General features: G+C 38.2%; 1 protein-coding gene across 2 annotated transcripts in view; it reads right to left on the bottom strand.

Moving 5' to 3' along the window:
* Positions 1-15,505, bottom strand: part of LOC138758915 (E3 SUMO-protein ligase PIAS4-like) — a 95,771-nt gene extending 80,266 nt beyond the window's left edge. For both annotated transcript variants that reach the window (XM_069928524.1, XM_069928525.1), the window contains exons 1-2: positions 15,368-15,505; positions 7,797-8,319 (exon numbers count right to left, since the gene is read on the bottom strand). In XM_069928524.1, coding sequence (XP_069784625.1) covers positions 7,797-8,306 — 510 coding nt within the window. In that variant the 5' untranslated portion in view covers positions 8,307-8,319; positions 15,368-15,505. The remainder of the gene's footprint in view (positions 1-7,796; positions 8,320-15,367) is intronic.
* Positions 15,506-16,113: the final 608 nt, after the last annotated feature.

Genomic DNA, 16,113 nt, shown 5'->3' with positions numbered 1-16,113 from the left:
TTGTGGTTTTACTTGCTTTTGCCCTTATTGTTGTTCTTTCCGATTCCAAGTAGAAATTAAAGTTTCCTCTAACTAATATATTTTGTCTTCCTTCTGCTGTTTTTAAAAAAGATGTCCTTCATTGTCATAATTTGGGTCATAAATATTCATAAATGTCCATGCTTCTCCAAAAATTTTAGTATGCCATTACATACCTTCCAGCTTGATCAATCGAGGTACCTTCTATTAACATTGATGTATTTTCATTAATTAGAATAGCCACCCCTCTTGCCTTAGAATCAGAGAAAGATTATATTATTTGTCCCACCTATGCTCTTTTTAATTTATCATGTTCCAATTTGGTAAGATGTGTTTCCTGCAAAAAGATTGTATCTATTTTTAATTTCTTTAAGTATGCCAAGATCATTTTCCTCTTCACCATTTCATTTATCCCGTTAATATTGACTAATAAACTTTAGTGTTTTATCCATGCTGTTTTTCACACAAATATTGTATAACAATAATATGTTCCAAATTCTCTAAATACTGTCATAACATTTCCCTATTAAAATACATTTCCAACACATACATTTCCCCTTTAAGAAATACACACACATCCCTAGCTCTGACGGTGACTTTGACAATAGTACCCGGAAGGCCGCAAAAAAGCCCATTTGGCGCCATCTTTTATAATTGCTCCTTTCCCAGCACCATCTTCCTCCCCAAGTTGGAATTCCCACCTTTCTGCTTTCCTTACCACCTTTCTATCTTTTCAAAACTTTCCAAATAAACCAATTTTTTTTTCTTTAGACAGTGAAAACAAGACAGCTCAGTAGTATTAGTATAAATAAAAAGATACATCTTTCAGTTAGTCCCATTTTGAAATGATCTTTTCAGTGTTTTCAGCTGGTGACTTTAATCTTTTCATGACTTTCTTAAAAATTCTTCCACTTCTTTATTCTTGAAAATTCATCGATTACCTTCTGAGACATCCACCTTCAGCGTTGCTGGATAAATCATTGAATATTTAAAGTTTTTAGTTTGTAGTTGTCTCTTTACCTCATCAAATTCCTTTCTTTGTTTGACCAAGGGCTGAAGTCTTGGAAAAACATTACTTTTGCATTGTCCATCACTAAAGGGCCATTATTATTTTTTGAATATTCATATGCTGCTTCCAAGATCGCATCTCTCTCATGGTAAATTAAAAGTCTTACCGGGACTGGTCGTGATCACTGTTTGCCAGATCTTCTGGGTCCGAGGGTCCAATGAACCCTTTCAATTTGCAGCTTTGCATTTAACTTATCTTGTCCCAGCATTTATGGGATTCATGTTTCAAAGAAGCTCACCGCGTCTTTTCCCTCTATTCCTTCTCTCAGTCCAATTATTCTTACATTTTTACGTCAGCTGAAATTTTCCATATGGTCAATCTTGTCCATCACTCCTTTCTTTTCTGTATGCCATATTTTTGCTTTTTCTTCCAGTGCCTTCAGCCTGTCCAGCTCAGCCTCTGAGTCATTCGTTCATTTAAGTCTTCCACAACTTCTTTAATCTCCATTACCTTCTCTGATATGTCTCTAATTGCTGATTCCACACGTAAAACTACTGCACAAAGTTTCTATCATGTTCAGGATGGAGGCTATATCTTGGGCTGACTCCCCAGCTCTGCTGGCTTCAGCCAGTCCCAAGGCCTCTCCTGAGTTACTCCTCATCAGGTTTCCACTCGATGTTCCTGGCTGAGCTGTTACTTCTTCAGTTTTTGTTTTTGGTTGCCTTGGTTGTTTAGCACTAGTTTTATCCATTTTTGACAATAAAATTCAGATTTTTGAGGTTTTAAACCATCTTTTTAATACATTTTCTGTGTAGAGCTCTTTCAAAACACTTCTGCTCAGTTCATTAGCATGGTCACAACCCACAATCCTTGTATTCTTGATCACGAAAGTAAAAGGCAAAACAAAATAAGGAACATCTTAGGAATGCTTTTGCATGTCCTAATGCTCTAATCCAGCATCACTCCAGTAGCTAGCATGGCAGGTAAATGATAGATGCCTTTTACTGCAAGAATTGTAGATGACATTGGAAAATAGCATGAAATAGCTCCTGATCAAGAAAGCCCAAAATGCAGATACGCCGCATGTAGCAGTTGTCAAGGTTGGCTGGTTGATGAACAGCAAGGATACTGGCAGAGAGAGAGGATGAGAGAAACGTGCTACATGGAGCCTCCACCTCTACCCAGAGCAGCATCTTGGAAATCCTTGTAATCTGATTAATTGCTGGACCACAAGGTTATCCCTTGCACAATAATTTTCAGCCAGATTGACAGTAGTCAGACTGTGCATGGATGAAAACTGACCTGGTAAACAGTCTAAACTTTCACTCAACTTGGCAAAGGTTGTTCATGCTACAAAAATGGCCTTCCTACGTAGCACCATAGTTTAGGACACAGATGTGTGACCAGAGTTGGCCAGTCATTTCATGATGGAAAGGATGGGTTTTAAGCTTTGTACAAAGCTTTGGTCTGTTCACCTTCATGCTTGTCAACATTTGAATGGAAGTCTTTATTATTTTGCATATCCTTCCTATTGCCTGGCAGCAGCATACAAGTTCTTGATGTATCAGTGTGTGCTGATTCTGCCTCTACACTATGCTCAAAATTATGTGGTTTGTCATTATCCAAGCTGGAGGCTCAGAGGCAGTACATCCTCCTATTTGGCCTGATTCCAGTTCTTGTGTATCTGAAATGAAAAAGTGACAATAGTAAGGACCTGCAAGGAGAGGGAAAGTTTTCTTATATTACCTTTGTAAATCACAAAAGAATTTTGCATAAATTAATTTTCTGGGTTTAATGCAAGAAGAATTAAGAATGAAAATAACCATCATCTTTGAGTCATGGCCTTTGTAATCGACATCCTAATAATGACCAGTGCTGTTTCCTTCATGGTGACCACAATATACAGGCATACTTGCCTGCTTCTGTTAGTTTCTTTTGCATCTCATTATGCACCATCTTGTCCTGCAAGAGAGAGGGAGAAGCAGATAATTCAGTGTTGTGCTATTTATTTGTTGAACTAATGTGGGTATTAGAGATGATAATTGACAGTGTGTGTTGGCCGTGAGGTACCAGGGTGAAACATGCAACAGCAATGCAAGGTATTAGTACAGCAAATAAATATTATGAATGAATCTTAATTGAACAAATCTCTTGGCAAATAATTATTGTCTATGACCAAGTGGTAAAGATATTACATTTGAAAATCACAGACCTTGACAAGTGAGATGTAATTGAACTTCTTGTGGTAATGCATCTTGGTCCTTGAGGCTTGTCCAAGAATTAATGTCAAGTGTTATCTTCCAGATCTTTTAATTCTTTCTCAGATCGTACCTGGAAGACCTCCTCATTCCATACTGACATCTTCTGCTGCAATTGAAGATCTTGGGCTTTCTTCTGTCATGTGGCATTCATTGATGCCAAGGTCATTTTGTTGAATGGCAGCCAGAATCTACTCCAGCCATAATATGCCTCTCCTTCTTCAATGAATGCAGAGTAACTTCCACAGAATTTTAGCTTTCACTAAATTGACTCCAAACTGATAGGTCAAGTTCAGTATCAAATTAATCTTTTGCTGTAACTTTGCACTCTTATGTTGTGTCTTGCTTGTGGTACTATATATGACATCTATTAATCTGTTAGCAAAACAACCTCTATCACTGTATTATTGATACATGTGACAATAACCTTGAACATGGTCAGCGCCAACTGGACACTACTATTCCGGAAGTGAACAGGCAATATAAAGTTAGCATGGGCTAAATTGGAGTGAAATGAATGCGGATTTTAACATATGGAGATCTCTCATTCTTTTCAAGATAGTCAACCCTAGTCAGTAGAAAAAAATTTGAGCTCAGGAACTAATCGGATCAAATCATACAAATTTAAAATCACATATTTTGACTATTTTTCATGGCAAATTCCAAAGTTCAAAATGTACCAACCAAGTAATTTTCTCATTCTATTACACTGACACATTTGTAGTGGTATCTGTAGGGTGTCATTTCAGAAGTATTTTTCAATGGAAAATATTGAGAACAAAAACAATTGGCAAAATTTTTAATTAATTATTTCATAATCTCCCCTGGAATTGGAGACCAGTGTTAAAGTCATGTGCAATATTTAGATAAATGTGGTCAGAGGTTAGGATGTGATTGGACCAGGACAGGCTTAGTTAAGTTGTCAAATTCAATACTAAGACATGAAAGTCTGCAGACACTGTGGCTGAAGTAAAAACACAAAATTAGAGAACCTCAGCAGGTCAAGCTGTGTACTTTATAGAGCAAAGATAAAGATATATAACCAACTTTTCAGGATTGAGCCCTTCGTCAAGGTATATGACAATGTAAGCAGGCGCCGAAACAAAATTGTAGAAGGGGAGGGACAAGGGGAGGAGCACAACCCCAAAGGCAGGAGGCAAAAGGTGGATAAGGGAGGGAGGGCACACCAGCAAGCAGGGGAAGGAGGCATGTATGGTTCTGTGAACGGAGAGGGAAGGAATTGGAGAGCTGGAGGAAAGAAGACTAAGGGAATGAAAAGTGAGGGAGACAGAGAATAGGCTAGCAGAAACTGGAGAAGCTGATCTTAATGCCATCTGGTTGGAGAGTGCCCAGACGGAAAATTAAGTGTTGCTCCTCCAATTTATGGGTGGTCTTGGTTGGACAGTATGAAGCCATGGACAAACATGTCAAGATGGGAGTGGAGTGCAGAAGTGAAATGGCTGGCTGTTGGGAGGTCCCTATCACTGATGCGGACAGAGCAAAACTGCTCAGCAAAGCAATTTCGGTCCAGTCTCTCCAATGTAGAGAAGCCACAACAGGAGCACCAGATGTAGTAGATGACTCCCATGGATACACAAGTGAGGTGCTATTTCAACTGAAAGCATTGTTTTGGACTCCAAATAGTGGTGAGGGAGAAGGTGTGCATGCAAGTGTAGTACTTTCTGTGGTTGCAGGAGAATGTGCCAAAGGGGTAATAATTGGGAAGAATGAGTGGAAGTGGAAGTCATGAAAGGAGTGGTCCTTATGGAAGGCAGAGAGGGGAATAGAGGGGAAGATGTGTCTGGTGGATCGTTGTAGGTGGCGGAAATTATGGAGGTTAATGTGTTTGATGCTGTGTCTGGTAGGGTGATACGTGAGGACAAGGGGGAATCTGTGTTTATGTCTGGGGGCAGAGGGGGCCAGGGCAGATGAGCGACAAATGGAGGAGACGCAGGTAAGGGGAAGCACGTTTTTGGAAGAAGGAGGACATTTCGGATGCTCTGGACTGGCAGGTCTCATCTTGGAAACACATACAATGGAGAAATTGGGAGAAAGGAAAAGAATCCTTGCAGGAGGTTGAGTGTGAAGAAGTGTAGTTGAGGTCATTGTAGGAGTTAGTGGGTTTGTAAAATATGTCAGTGGAAAGTATGTCTCTCAAGATGGAGACAGAGTGATCAAGAAAAGTGAGAGTGTTGCCGAAGATGGACCAAGAGAATTTGAGGTCGGGCGGAAGACGGTAGCAAAGTGAATTAAGTTAATGAGCTCATCACAGGTACATATGGCAGCAAAGTGGAGGAAGAGTGAGGGGTCTTGCCTTTGTAGGCTTGCAGCATGGATTTCTCCACAGCAATTAAAAAAAAATTCAATAATTACTTTTTATTTACCAGATGATTCCACTATTTCATCTCTTTATCTTCTCTGTACTTAATTTTTCCCCAATATTTCTAACATTTCTTTCCTCCCTGAGTAGTCTCTCCCCTTTATCTGCCTCTTCATCACTCACACCTCCACCTCTGGACCCTCCTCCAGCTTCTTTCCCCCTTTATATACAGTACAAATGTTAGAAATGGTCAGTCAATGTCTTGGGTCTGACCCTTCCCTGTTGTCTTGATAAAGGGTCAGACCCAAGACATTGACTGACCATTTCTATCGATTGCTGAGTCCTTCAGACATTGCCTGCTGAAAAGTCCAGCAGCTGCAGCTTTTCTATTTTTTCCCTTGTTTGAGGAACAAACAAGTTCCTTTTTTCCTCTTTTCCCTCACCAGTAATAGAAATGAAAACATCTATCAAACTATTACAAAACACTAACATGATCTTTTCCAATTGTCAGGAAACAAGTTCGTTACTTATCTAGTTTTACACTGAAATACCATTACTTTAAGAATTTTCATGGATTCTTTTTTTCCTCTCAGTCTGACTGCTCCAGCTTTAATCTGTCTTTCTTTATCTTCTTTCAAAGAACCAAAAACAATACAAAGTGAAATCAGAGCCAACACTTTTTTTCTATTCTTACAGACACACATCAACATATTATTTTAGAAAATTATGGAACTACTATTTTAGTATTTAAGATTCATTCTTTTCACTTTTTTCATTTGGAAACCCATTCTGCTGCTAGACTCAATCTGAGAATCCAACAATTAAACCTAATCTTGCTGGAATTCCCAAGTATAATGCATCTCTGATATGAAAGGCCTTTACTTCCAAAACAGTTTGTAGGTCAAAGATTTAGGATTTAAAGATATAATTTGGGTTACTTGAATGTTGGTATGTATATGTTTCTTAAATATTTTTACATTTTTAAATTTTATTACTTTTTAAAATTTCTTTAAAAATCACAGATACTCAAGAACTATTCAAATGAACTCCAAGGTACAGCATGGTTAGTGTTGTAGTTAGTAAAATGCTTTTACAGTGACAGTGACCCTGTTTTGAATATGCCACTGTATGGAAGTTTGTATGTTCTTCCCATGACTGCATGGGTTTCCTCTGGGTGCTCCAGTTTCCTCTCACATTCCAAAGACATACAGGTTACATTGTTTACATGTGTGTATTTGGGTGGCGTGGGTTTGTGGGCTAGAAGGGCTCTGAGCTCTGACATACTGGTTTGTCATCATCATTCAAGGTTTCTTGGGGCTGGTATCTCTTCATTGTTATCCAGACCACATTTTAGCAAGCAAAATGCCAGTTATCTTTGGGCCAGTTAAGTGTAGAAGAGGGCAAACTGTGGTTGACAATTCCAGGATGAGCATCTAGGTTTGCATCACCTGGCCCGATTTGTTTAGACACAATCCAAATTCAGCTTAAAGTTGAGGAAAGGTCCAGCCATTTGGAAGGTGCTGTGAACTCCATATAAAAGTTTAAATGAAGATGTTGGAAGAAGATTAAAACGAAACCCATCATTATTCAAAGAGAACCTGGAGAGACTCTGCGGTCCAGGCAGTATCCATGGGGAGAAATTTGCAGTCAATATTTGAACATGGGATCCTTTAATCATTGTTGTTCAGTATGTAAATCTTAATATTTTGTTTTAATCAATATTTTAGATAATGTAAATTGGGAAAATAATTTAGAACACTCCTGAAAGAACTGGAAATCCAGTGGCAGATGAAGTTCAGATTTTTTTGTTTGTATGACATTCATAGATCAGGCCAATAATAAAAATCAAAAGGGAAAATTATCGTGACAAAATATGAAACAAAATTTTGATCACCTTTATGGAAAAGAATAAATGTGATTGAGTAACAGGGTACAATGCATGTCCATTGAGCTGTCCATTGTGCATTCCTTCCAACCATCACCCAAAGCCAAAGTCACCCGAGATGTGCCGGCAGTGTTTTTTTTTTATATGTATTCGTCTCACTCACACACACACACACACACACACACACACACACACACACACACACACACACACACTCTCTCTCTAAAATAGCAATGCATGCAGATAATAAAGAGTATTTACAGATTTAAGATTTCTGTACCAATGTTCACATAACTTTACACTCACTCGACATCTTGCAAGCGGATCGGAAGATTCAAGGCTACGGCTCAAGTTACGCAGACGTTCTCGCCGCCTTCGCTGGCTCAACCGTATACTCTCTCGACGTCTCAGAATTCGTTCAAAATCTTGTAAATCGATAGTCTCTCTATTTTCTTCCAGTTGATCAGCAGTATCCTCCACAGTGGAAGACTCAGCATTATTACCAATGGCAAGGCTTTCAAGCTGTCCTTCTTGGTTCAACTGCAAATTCTCTGAATCAGTTTCAGTTTGCTCATTTTCATGTCCAGTGACTTGTACTGCACATTCATTTTGTAATGGTTCCATTCTCTCTGCTTCGCTTCTAGCAGCACGAAGACGCTGACGTCGCCTTCGTTGCCGTAAACGATTACCCAGTCTTATTCGTATGATTGCATCTTCAGGTTCCTCCCTTTCTATTTGGAAAACAGATACTTCGACTTCCACGTGTTCTTCCAGACCAGACAAAATCTCTTGATCAGAAGACACTGATGCATCCATTCTGAAAAAATAACTGTTTATTGAAAGAGATATTAGGATCTGGGAGCAACAAAATCAAGAACCGGGAAACTTTTGCCATATCTCATACGAAAGTGGATTGGTTTTTGCTGACTAAAAGTCAAACTAAAAGTTTTCTCGCTGATGTTAGTCAGTGGACAGCAGCAGCAGGCAGCCTTGAAGCAGAGTTGGCTTTGTGTCAGTAAATGTTCCAAATTTACTGAGGTTCAGCGGGTAGATTGGGTTCGAGAAAGAGCCAGAGAAGTACAATTTTTAAATATATGTTTAATGGTATTCTCTAGGCCATGAAAAATTTAGTAATTTGAAAATGTAATCAGAAAAAGTGACAGTTGTAGACCTAACAACAAACCAGAGCAAAGCAATTATAAGTAAGAATTACATTGAAGGAAAGCATAACCAAATGTAAAAGCTAGCTCTCTTTTAATATTCAAACCAGATCAGAGTAGGGCTGGAGATTAAGTTATTTTTCTTTAGTTTCAGGAACTGGGCTTTTGAAAATTGTGTGCAACTTTACATATATTGACTTTTCAGACCAGGGCCTGAGAGCATCTAGAGATTCAATTTTATTTTGAGGATTGTTGTTAGATCCATCCATCCACTCAATTTCCATTTCAAACTTTTGCACCAAGTAACTGTGGAATTCCCTACAGTGAAAACCAAATGCATTTTTTGCATTAAGATTTTTACCATTATACAAAGTTCACTCAGATCTTTGTAATAAAAAGGGTAAAATAGAAATGGAGATTCAAAGATCAGAGCATGGTAAATACAGTTAATATGAGCAAGTTGAGATATCTGGCAAGTAAATGGATCTAGTGTTTTTCAGAATGTTTTAGTTATTTTGGACCATAAAATATTATTAATCTCCCAGGAAGTTATTAGTAATGAAAAGGAAAATCATTTTAAAAGCAAGAAACAGAACTTTGACAAGCTAGCAGGGAAGAATACACAGCATGAATGATCTGACATACTAAGTTAAATGAATCAATAATAAAATTATGGTTTCCTCCATGTAATGTTTGAAAAGTGCTTTATAAGACATCATTAAGTTCTTAGGGGGTAAAATTAAGCAATAGGATTAAAACAAAATATGACACTATTAATAGAATGTTAATTAAAGGGTGGAAAGCAGAACAATGATAAATGTACATTTTGACATGAAGATATAAACTAGTATCCTTTAGGTTTTAGAGTTGGGCATTGGTATAAAAAGATTATATCAAATTTGCGTAACAGATTTAGCAAACACATTATGACCAGGACAATGATTTCAGAATACAGAAAAAGTTTTTGGAAGAATAATGGGTTATTCAACAAAGAGGTGGATAGACACAAAAGCTTTGAGATTCAGTTAAATTGTTTAAAAATAGGTAAAGTAAGAGACAAATAGATGGAATATTATCTTTAATAATTTAGTAAATCAACTACAAAGGCAAGATTATATTTATTAAAATGTTGCAAAGATTATGTAATGTTGATGTTCACACAATTTGGGTCTTCCTTTGCAAGAAACCAGGTTAGTACACACGTAAATCAAGTAATTAAAAAAAGCATGTTGGTCTCTATTGCAAGGGGCAAGTGATGAAAAGAGCTTGAGTGAAAGAACATCCAAAGTACTGTGTACAGTTCTGCTTTGCTTATTTAAGGAACAATATTCTTGTCTTGGAGGATATAAAGGTTCAGTAGATTGATTCAAGGGATGAAGGGGTTGTCTTTGGTGGAAAGGCTATGTATAATGGATCTTTAACTCTTTAGACACTAGAGGAATGAGAGATCTTGTATTAAAACTGTCAGATTCTCAGGGGCTGGCAGGATGTTGTGAATATAACTTTTTTTCTTGTGAGAGGGTGTAGAACTACATGGCTTAGTTACAGCATGAAGTTTTAACTATTTACAACAAAGCTAAGCAGCAGATTCTGATTCTTTCAAATCCTGTGCCCAAAAGACCACTTTTTGTAGAGTCATTAAATATATTGAAAGCAGGGATAGATTTTTGAACAACAGTAGAATCAAAGATTATGGAATTGGGCAAGAAAATTGGAGGATTTTCATGATCTTTTCGCCTTGACCACATGGCTAACTCCTCCTAAATCTTATATAATGCTGAATCTCAACAAATAACAATTTGAATATCACATCTAATTAGGACTCCCTGCTTTAGAGTGAACATTAGGGAAGTTGAAACAATCAATAAAAAATTGAGGTAAGTTTCAGAAGATACAAAATAAAGTGTAATTCTTCTTTTATACATCAATGGGCTGGAAGACTGATTAAGTTTTTTTCAAAATTATGAAGATTTATGATATAAATAGAGTCTACTTAAAGGATATAAATTTATCATCATTATTTTTAGTCAGGGATTTCTAAAAGCACAGACTAATGATGAATGCAGAATCTATTAAAACTTTTAAAATGACAGATTTTTTTTCAAAGTAACAATTTAAAAGTATGGTAGGGAATTTAACCTGTCATAAAGATTGTCAGCAAAATTGTTATGAGTTAAAATGGCCTCTTAAATGCTATGAAATTTTAAGTTCAGTTTAAATAAGATAATGGAAAGTACTAAATGCAGTCCAGGAACAAAGATAATAAAAATAGACACGAGAAAATAGCAGAAAGGTTAGTGCAAGTATCCAAAGGGATTATAAATATCTGCTATTGTCAAAATAGCAGTTAAATGTCATTTGAAAAATCTAGATATTCGTCAATACTTTGTCTTTTAAAATAGAAAATAATAGAATAATACTTGTGGTAAGTTTAGTTACCACAAGTATCAGAAGTTAGTTGACAATTTACTGTCAACCACCTTTGACCCTGCTCTCTGGAACTGCCTCTCAAAATTTCCCCACTTTATTAGTTATTTTACTTTCTTTATATAAATCCTACTATTGTAAAAGCTCTATTTTAAAGGTTGAAACTACATGAAGAATTAGGAATGTGACCATTCTGCCCATTATGCTTGTGCCAGAGAGAGCAATCCAACTAGACTCACTTCCCTGTTGACCTACAAGTTTTTCCTTTTCAACGACTAATTTTAATTCTAACTCTTAGTTCATCACTATTACTGGCGGAGCATTCAAAATCTCAGTACAGGGTATATAAAAATAACTCTCATCTAATTATTTTGAGAATTATTTTTCTTCTGAGTCTTCTAGTTACTGAACAACATGTACGACAATCATGTAGTCTATCAATGTCCTATGTAATTCTGAACACCGCCTTGAATTGATCGCATTGTATTGAACAGGGTTGAATTGTTTATTGTTATGTGTAGCGAGACAGAGTGAAAAGCTGTGTTTTACATATGAGCCAGGCATGTCAACTTCCACGTAATGCGGCTTGTAGTGTGAGATTAAAAACATAGTGTTACAATAAAACAAATGTGCAGGGTATATTGTCACAAAGAGAAAAATGCACAATGTAATGTTAAACACTGCACAGAATCATATTGATGGGAGGTTCATTCTAGTGTATGATAAGAGAAGGAAAGAAAATGTTGTTGAATCTCTTCCTGACATTAAATAGAGATTATATGTCACATCTTCCTGGTGAACTTACATAAGTTATCAAAATTACCACAAATCATACCACCTTCATCTAAGCGGTTTTCCTTTTCTGTTTTATTCCGATTTTTAAAAAACTGTGCATCATTCAGATATCTTACTGTATCCCTAAGCTGTGTTTCAATTCCTGTATTATCTCTATCACCAAGGCCACTTGATTCCTTCTCTATCTAATAGTCGCTCTTCCATTTCTAAAATATTAATTTCCAGATTCATCGTTACCACTTTTCTTGGGTTGTTATGATGTCATACATTCTATTTAAGAGTATGTGGTTACCTCCTAGAATACATGCAAGTCTCATACATCATTCTCTTTGATATTTTTCCAATGTATTAAATTCAAATTCAAAATCCTTGTCCCTGTCTTCAGTCCTTTCAATGGTTTGATCTGCAATGTCTTCTAGATATTCCATCCCAACTACATCATCTGATGTTTCAAGTGCTGACCTTGAAGGCCACTGATCTGTTTATCTATCCACAAAACTTTACAGACATCATGCTGTCTGGAAGTCTCTTTCAAAAATTTTCCACCATGTTATTTTTATTCTTATCCTTTATATAACTCCTTACATCTTCCTTTCTCTGAGTCTTGTGTTGCACTGAACTCTTCTTACATTTTGGTACTTCTATTTCCTCTCATTCTTGTATTATAAAGTGACCTGGAACATTTTGCATATAATGTTCATTGTAACCGTAAAATGGTTAATTAACATAGAATTAACATCAATTACATTGATCCTCAGACAGATTAATTTCAATAAACTGGTTTGAGTTCCTAGACTATGTGGTGGTTCATCACCAATACACCTGAATAGACAATAATCATGAGTAAGCTTTATTTGAGTTCATTCTTGGGAATGTGATCATTGCTGCCAAGACTGATATTTATTAGTTTATTCTCTTTTTGCTGCTCCAACAATAGTGTTTGGGGGTGAGTTTCATGACTGGTCTTAAAGTTGAAGAAATGTTGAGGCAAAGTTGTGATGGTGTGTAACTTGAAGGAGAACATGGAAGAGATGACACAAGTTTCTCTTGCCATTGAACATGAAGAACACTTTTTTAAGATGGTGCCAAACTGTCTTGGTAAATTGCTGCAAGTAACCTTCAGGTGGAGCACAATGCAACTATGCAGGTGGCTAAATTTATGAAGTGTCAAACAAGGAGACAGCATTGTCCTGATCTTCTTGTGTGTTTTTCCAGTTATATTAATCCAGAGAGAATTCTGTCACACATTAAGTATGCCTTGTGGAAGATTGGGAATCTGAGTGAAAAATATTCACCAATATGTTACAGTAGTTATTACTATTTCTGCCATTGAAAACTAAGTTTAATTTCTAATTTTTCCCCAGTTCTCATGTAATCCAGAAGCATTGACTGCTGTTTATCTGTCCACAGATGCTGTCTGTCCTTCAAAATATTCTGCGTCTATTTTAGATTTCCATCATTTGTCAGATTATTTTTATGTTGATAATCACTTTGGTCTTTGGTGACACTTCAAGAGTTGATTTGGGGCCTTATCAATGTTGTTGCACGTCACATAGAACTGTTCTTGCTTTATGTTGGAAATGTGCAGTGCATTACTTATTTCTGATGTTACACAAAATCAAGCAAATGGGTTTATAACAATAAAGGCCAAGAAGGATAAATTACTCAGCTCTTCTACTGAACTTAGTTGAAACACATTATATTTGTTTTGTAGTCTACCACTGGGTTCTCCATCATTGAATTTCGAGTTGTTTGAAGGACCTACCTCTCTCATTGCCTGCAGATCAATTGGTTGCTGGATTGTTTAACAGCTAAGTTTTTCTGTTTGCCATGCAATTCATCTTGTGCTGCAGTTTCACGAGATCAACACCCTATTTTCAAAGATATATCTACATGCTTTATGCTGGAATTCCTAGCTGTGAATGTCATTTAATCCTACAAATTTGAGTTTCAATTTAATCAATATTTAAAGCTGCACTTTAATCTAAGCATTTAATTATGGAATCAGAGAGTCATACAACATGGAACAGGCCCTTCAGCCAACTCATCCATGCCAACCATTCTGGGCTAGTCCCATTTGTTTGCATTTGATCCATATCCTAACCCTAACCCTAACCCCTAACCCTTGTTATCCAAATGTCATAATTTTACCTGCTTAAATAAACGAACACAATTATAATCAGCAACTTAATCAGAACTAATTTATTTATTTGTGGTTTAATAATAGAGATATTAAAATTAACTAACTTTAGTTGCATCCAAAAATTAAGATTTCAGGCTTTGAAACTAAAACTGTGTTCTCAGCAGAAATATTTGTGACCAGTTTTAATGACAGAAAATATGCTTTTTTTTAAAACAAGATATATAATGGAAACTACCCCTCCCTCTTCTCGTTCAAGACTACTTTAAGAGTGGAAACACTATTACACGTATCCTGGCTAATTCATAGAGTGATAATTTCAATGAACTAGTCCAGCCTTGGGAAAGAGGCAAGACTTTGGCCTTACCAGCAATCATAAGTACAGGAAAGAGATTGAGACAGCACCAATGTAGTTGTTAATGTGGTGGAGGAAGAGATGTGGATCCTAATCTGTGTGGTCTTGTAGCATAGCCAACAAAAAGGCAGGCGAGCTTGGGCCCATGCTGGTATGGATGGCTACCCCTTTGACTTGGCAACCCATTGGACGCTGCATGACCTACTGGGGCTCTCCAGCACTTTTGCCTGTTAAACTACAATCAGAGCGACTGCAAACTTTCTTGTTTCACCTCTCGATTGATTTGATTTTGTCCAGTTATGCATCGCCTGTATTTCCAGGATCAAGAGAGTGAAATGTGCCTACTTTCATCCTTATGTCTGTTCTGCAAAATCTATTAACGGGGGAATTGTGGAATGGAACCAAAATTCCAATGACCCTCATAAAAGGAGATTGTAAGATAGGAAATATTCAATAAATAATGTAAAGTGGGTGGGGGTCCGAAAAGAGCAAGCCACTTTTTATTATTGTCGGAAACGGGGCGGGCGGGAATCCTCTGGTCTGAATGACGCCAAGAGAGGAGACTTGGTTTGGCCGACACCAAGCGGGAAGCGGGCGGGCGACTTTTGGTTGAGCTGATGCTGAGAGCAGGGCGGTCGAGCGACCTTTGGTTTGATTGACACTGAGAGCGGGGCGGGCGGGCGCTCTTTGGTTTCGTTATTTCCCGGAGGCCAAGGCACTGGCTGCCGGAAGTAGATCTGGGTTTGGCAGGCCGTGCTCCAGGGTCGGACTGCTGGCCCTCGAAATGGTGTAGACCGGAAGCGGGGCAGTATTTGCACCGAGCGGCCAAAGCCACCGGGCTGTCGGAGATCCGACACTCAGGAGAGGCTTCGGCCCCCAACCCTCCTCCCCCTCCCCCGGGGCCAGTCCGAACGTCTACGGGACGCGGGGTTCCCTTTCGAGGTTTCGGGCACTGGGCTGATGAGCGAGACCGGGTTTAAATGTGAAATTATTTTCTTACGGTTTCTCATCTGCAGGTTACCAGCCAACCGCTGTGCCCAGGGAAGAGATTGGGAGCCTTTCCGCGGCCGGCCGAGCTCGGCAGCGCCGCCTGGCAACCGAGGCCGCCTCCGCAGCGCCCCCGAGCGGCCGGAGGCCCGCAACTGCAGCTGCTGTTGACATCGGGCCGGAGGATTTCAGCTTGGGCTCCTTAAACGGTGCTCCCTACCCACTCGCGTGTCTATTCCGAGCTGCACGATAGGGAGTGAATGGCACTGGAAGGGGAAGGGACTGGTCGTGCTCTGACTGTCAGGAGAGCTGGCAACATGCTGTAGGGTACAGGATGGTTCAGGGTTCCTATCTGTACACAGTTCTCTTGTTGACACTGTGTACAGTTTCTTTTCTGCACTACAAATCAGTGGTAACTCTGGCACGCCCGCAGAGGGAAAAAAAGAAATCTCAGGGTTGGATGTGATATATGTGCTGTGGCAATGAATCCGAATCTGAATTCCTTTACCAGTCCACCAAAGGTGACAAGACAATGCTAAGGGCGAACAGAGGAGAGAGCAGCGAGCAGAAAGAATCATGCATTCCCCGGTGGAGATGACCAGGGAATATATATAGATTTGTTAAAAACATAATTCTGGAGTAATGCAGCAGGTCAAACAGTGTATTTTATATAGCAAAGATAAAGAGACATAACCAACATTTCAGGCTTGAGCCTTTTATTGAGTAAGGAGCAAAATGTGAGCTGGCACCTGAATAAAA

The sequence above is a fragment of the Narcine bancroftii genome, chromosome 3, assembly GCF_036971445.1.
Source record: "Narcine bancroftii isolate sNarBan1 chromosome 3, sNarBan1.hap1, whole genome shotgun sequence".
Classification (NCBI taxonomy): domain Eukaryota; kingdom Metazoa; phylum Chordata; class Chondrichthyes; order Torpediniformes; family Narcinidae; genus Narcine; species Narcine bancroftii.
Note: the sequence above shows the minus strand (reverse complement) of the source record. Positions and strands in the feature narration are given on the sequence as shown.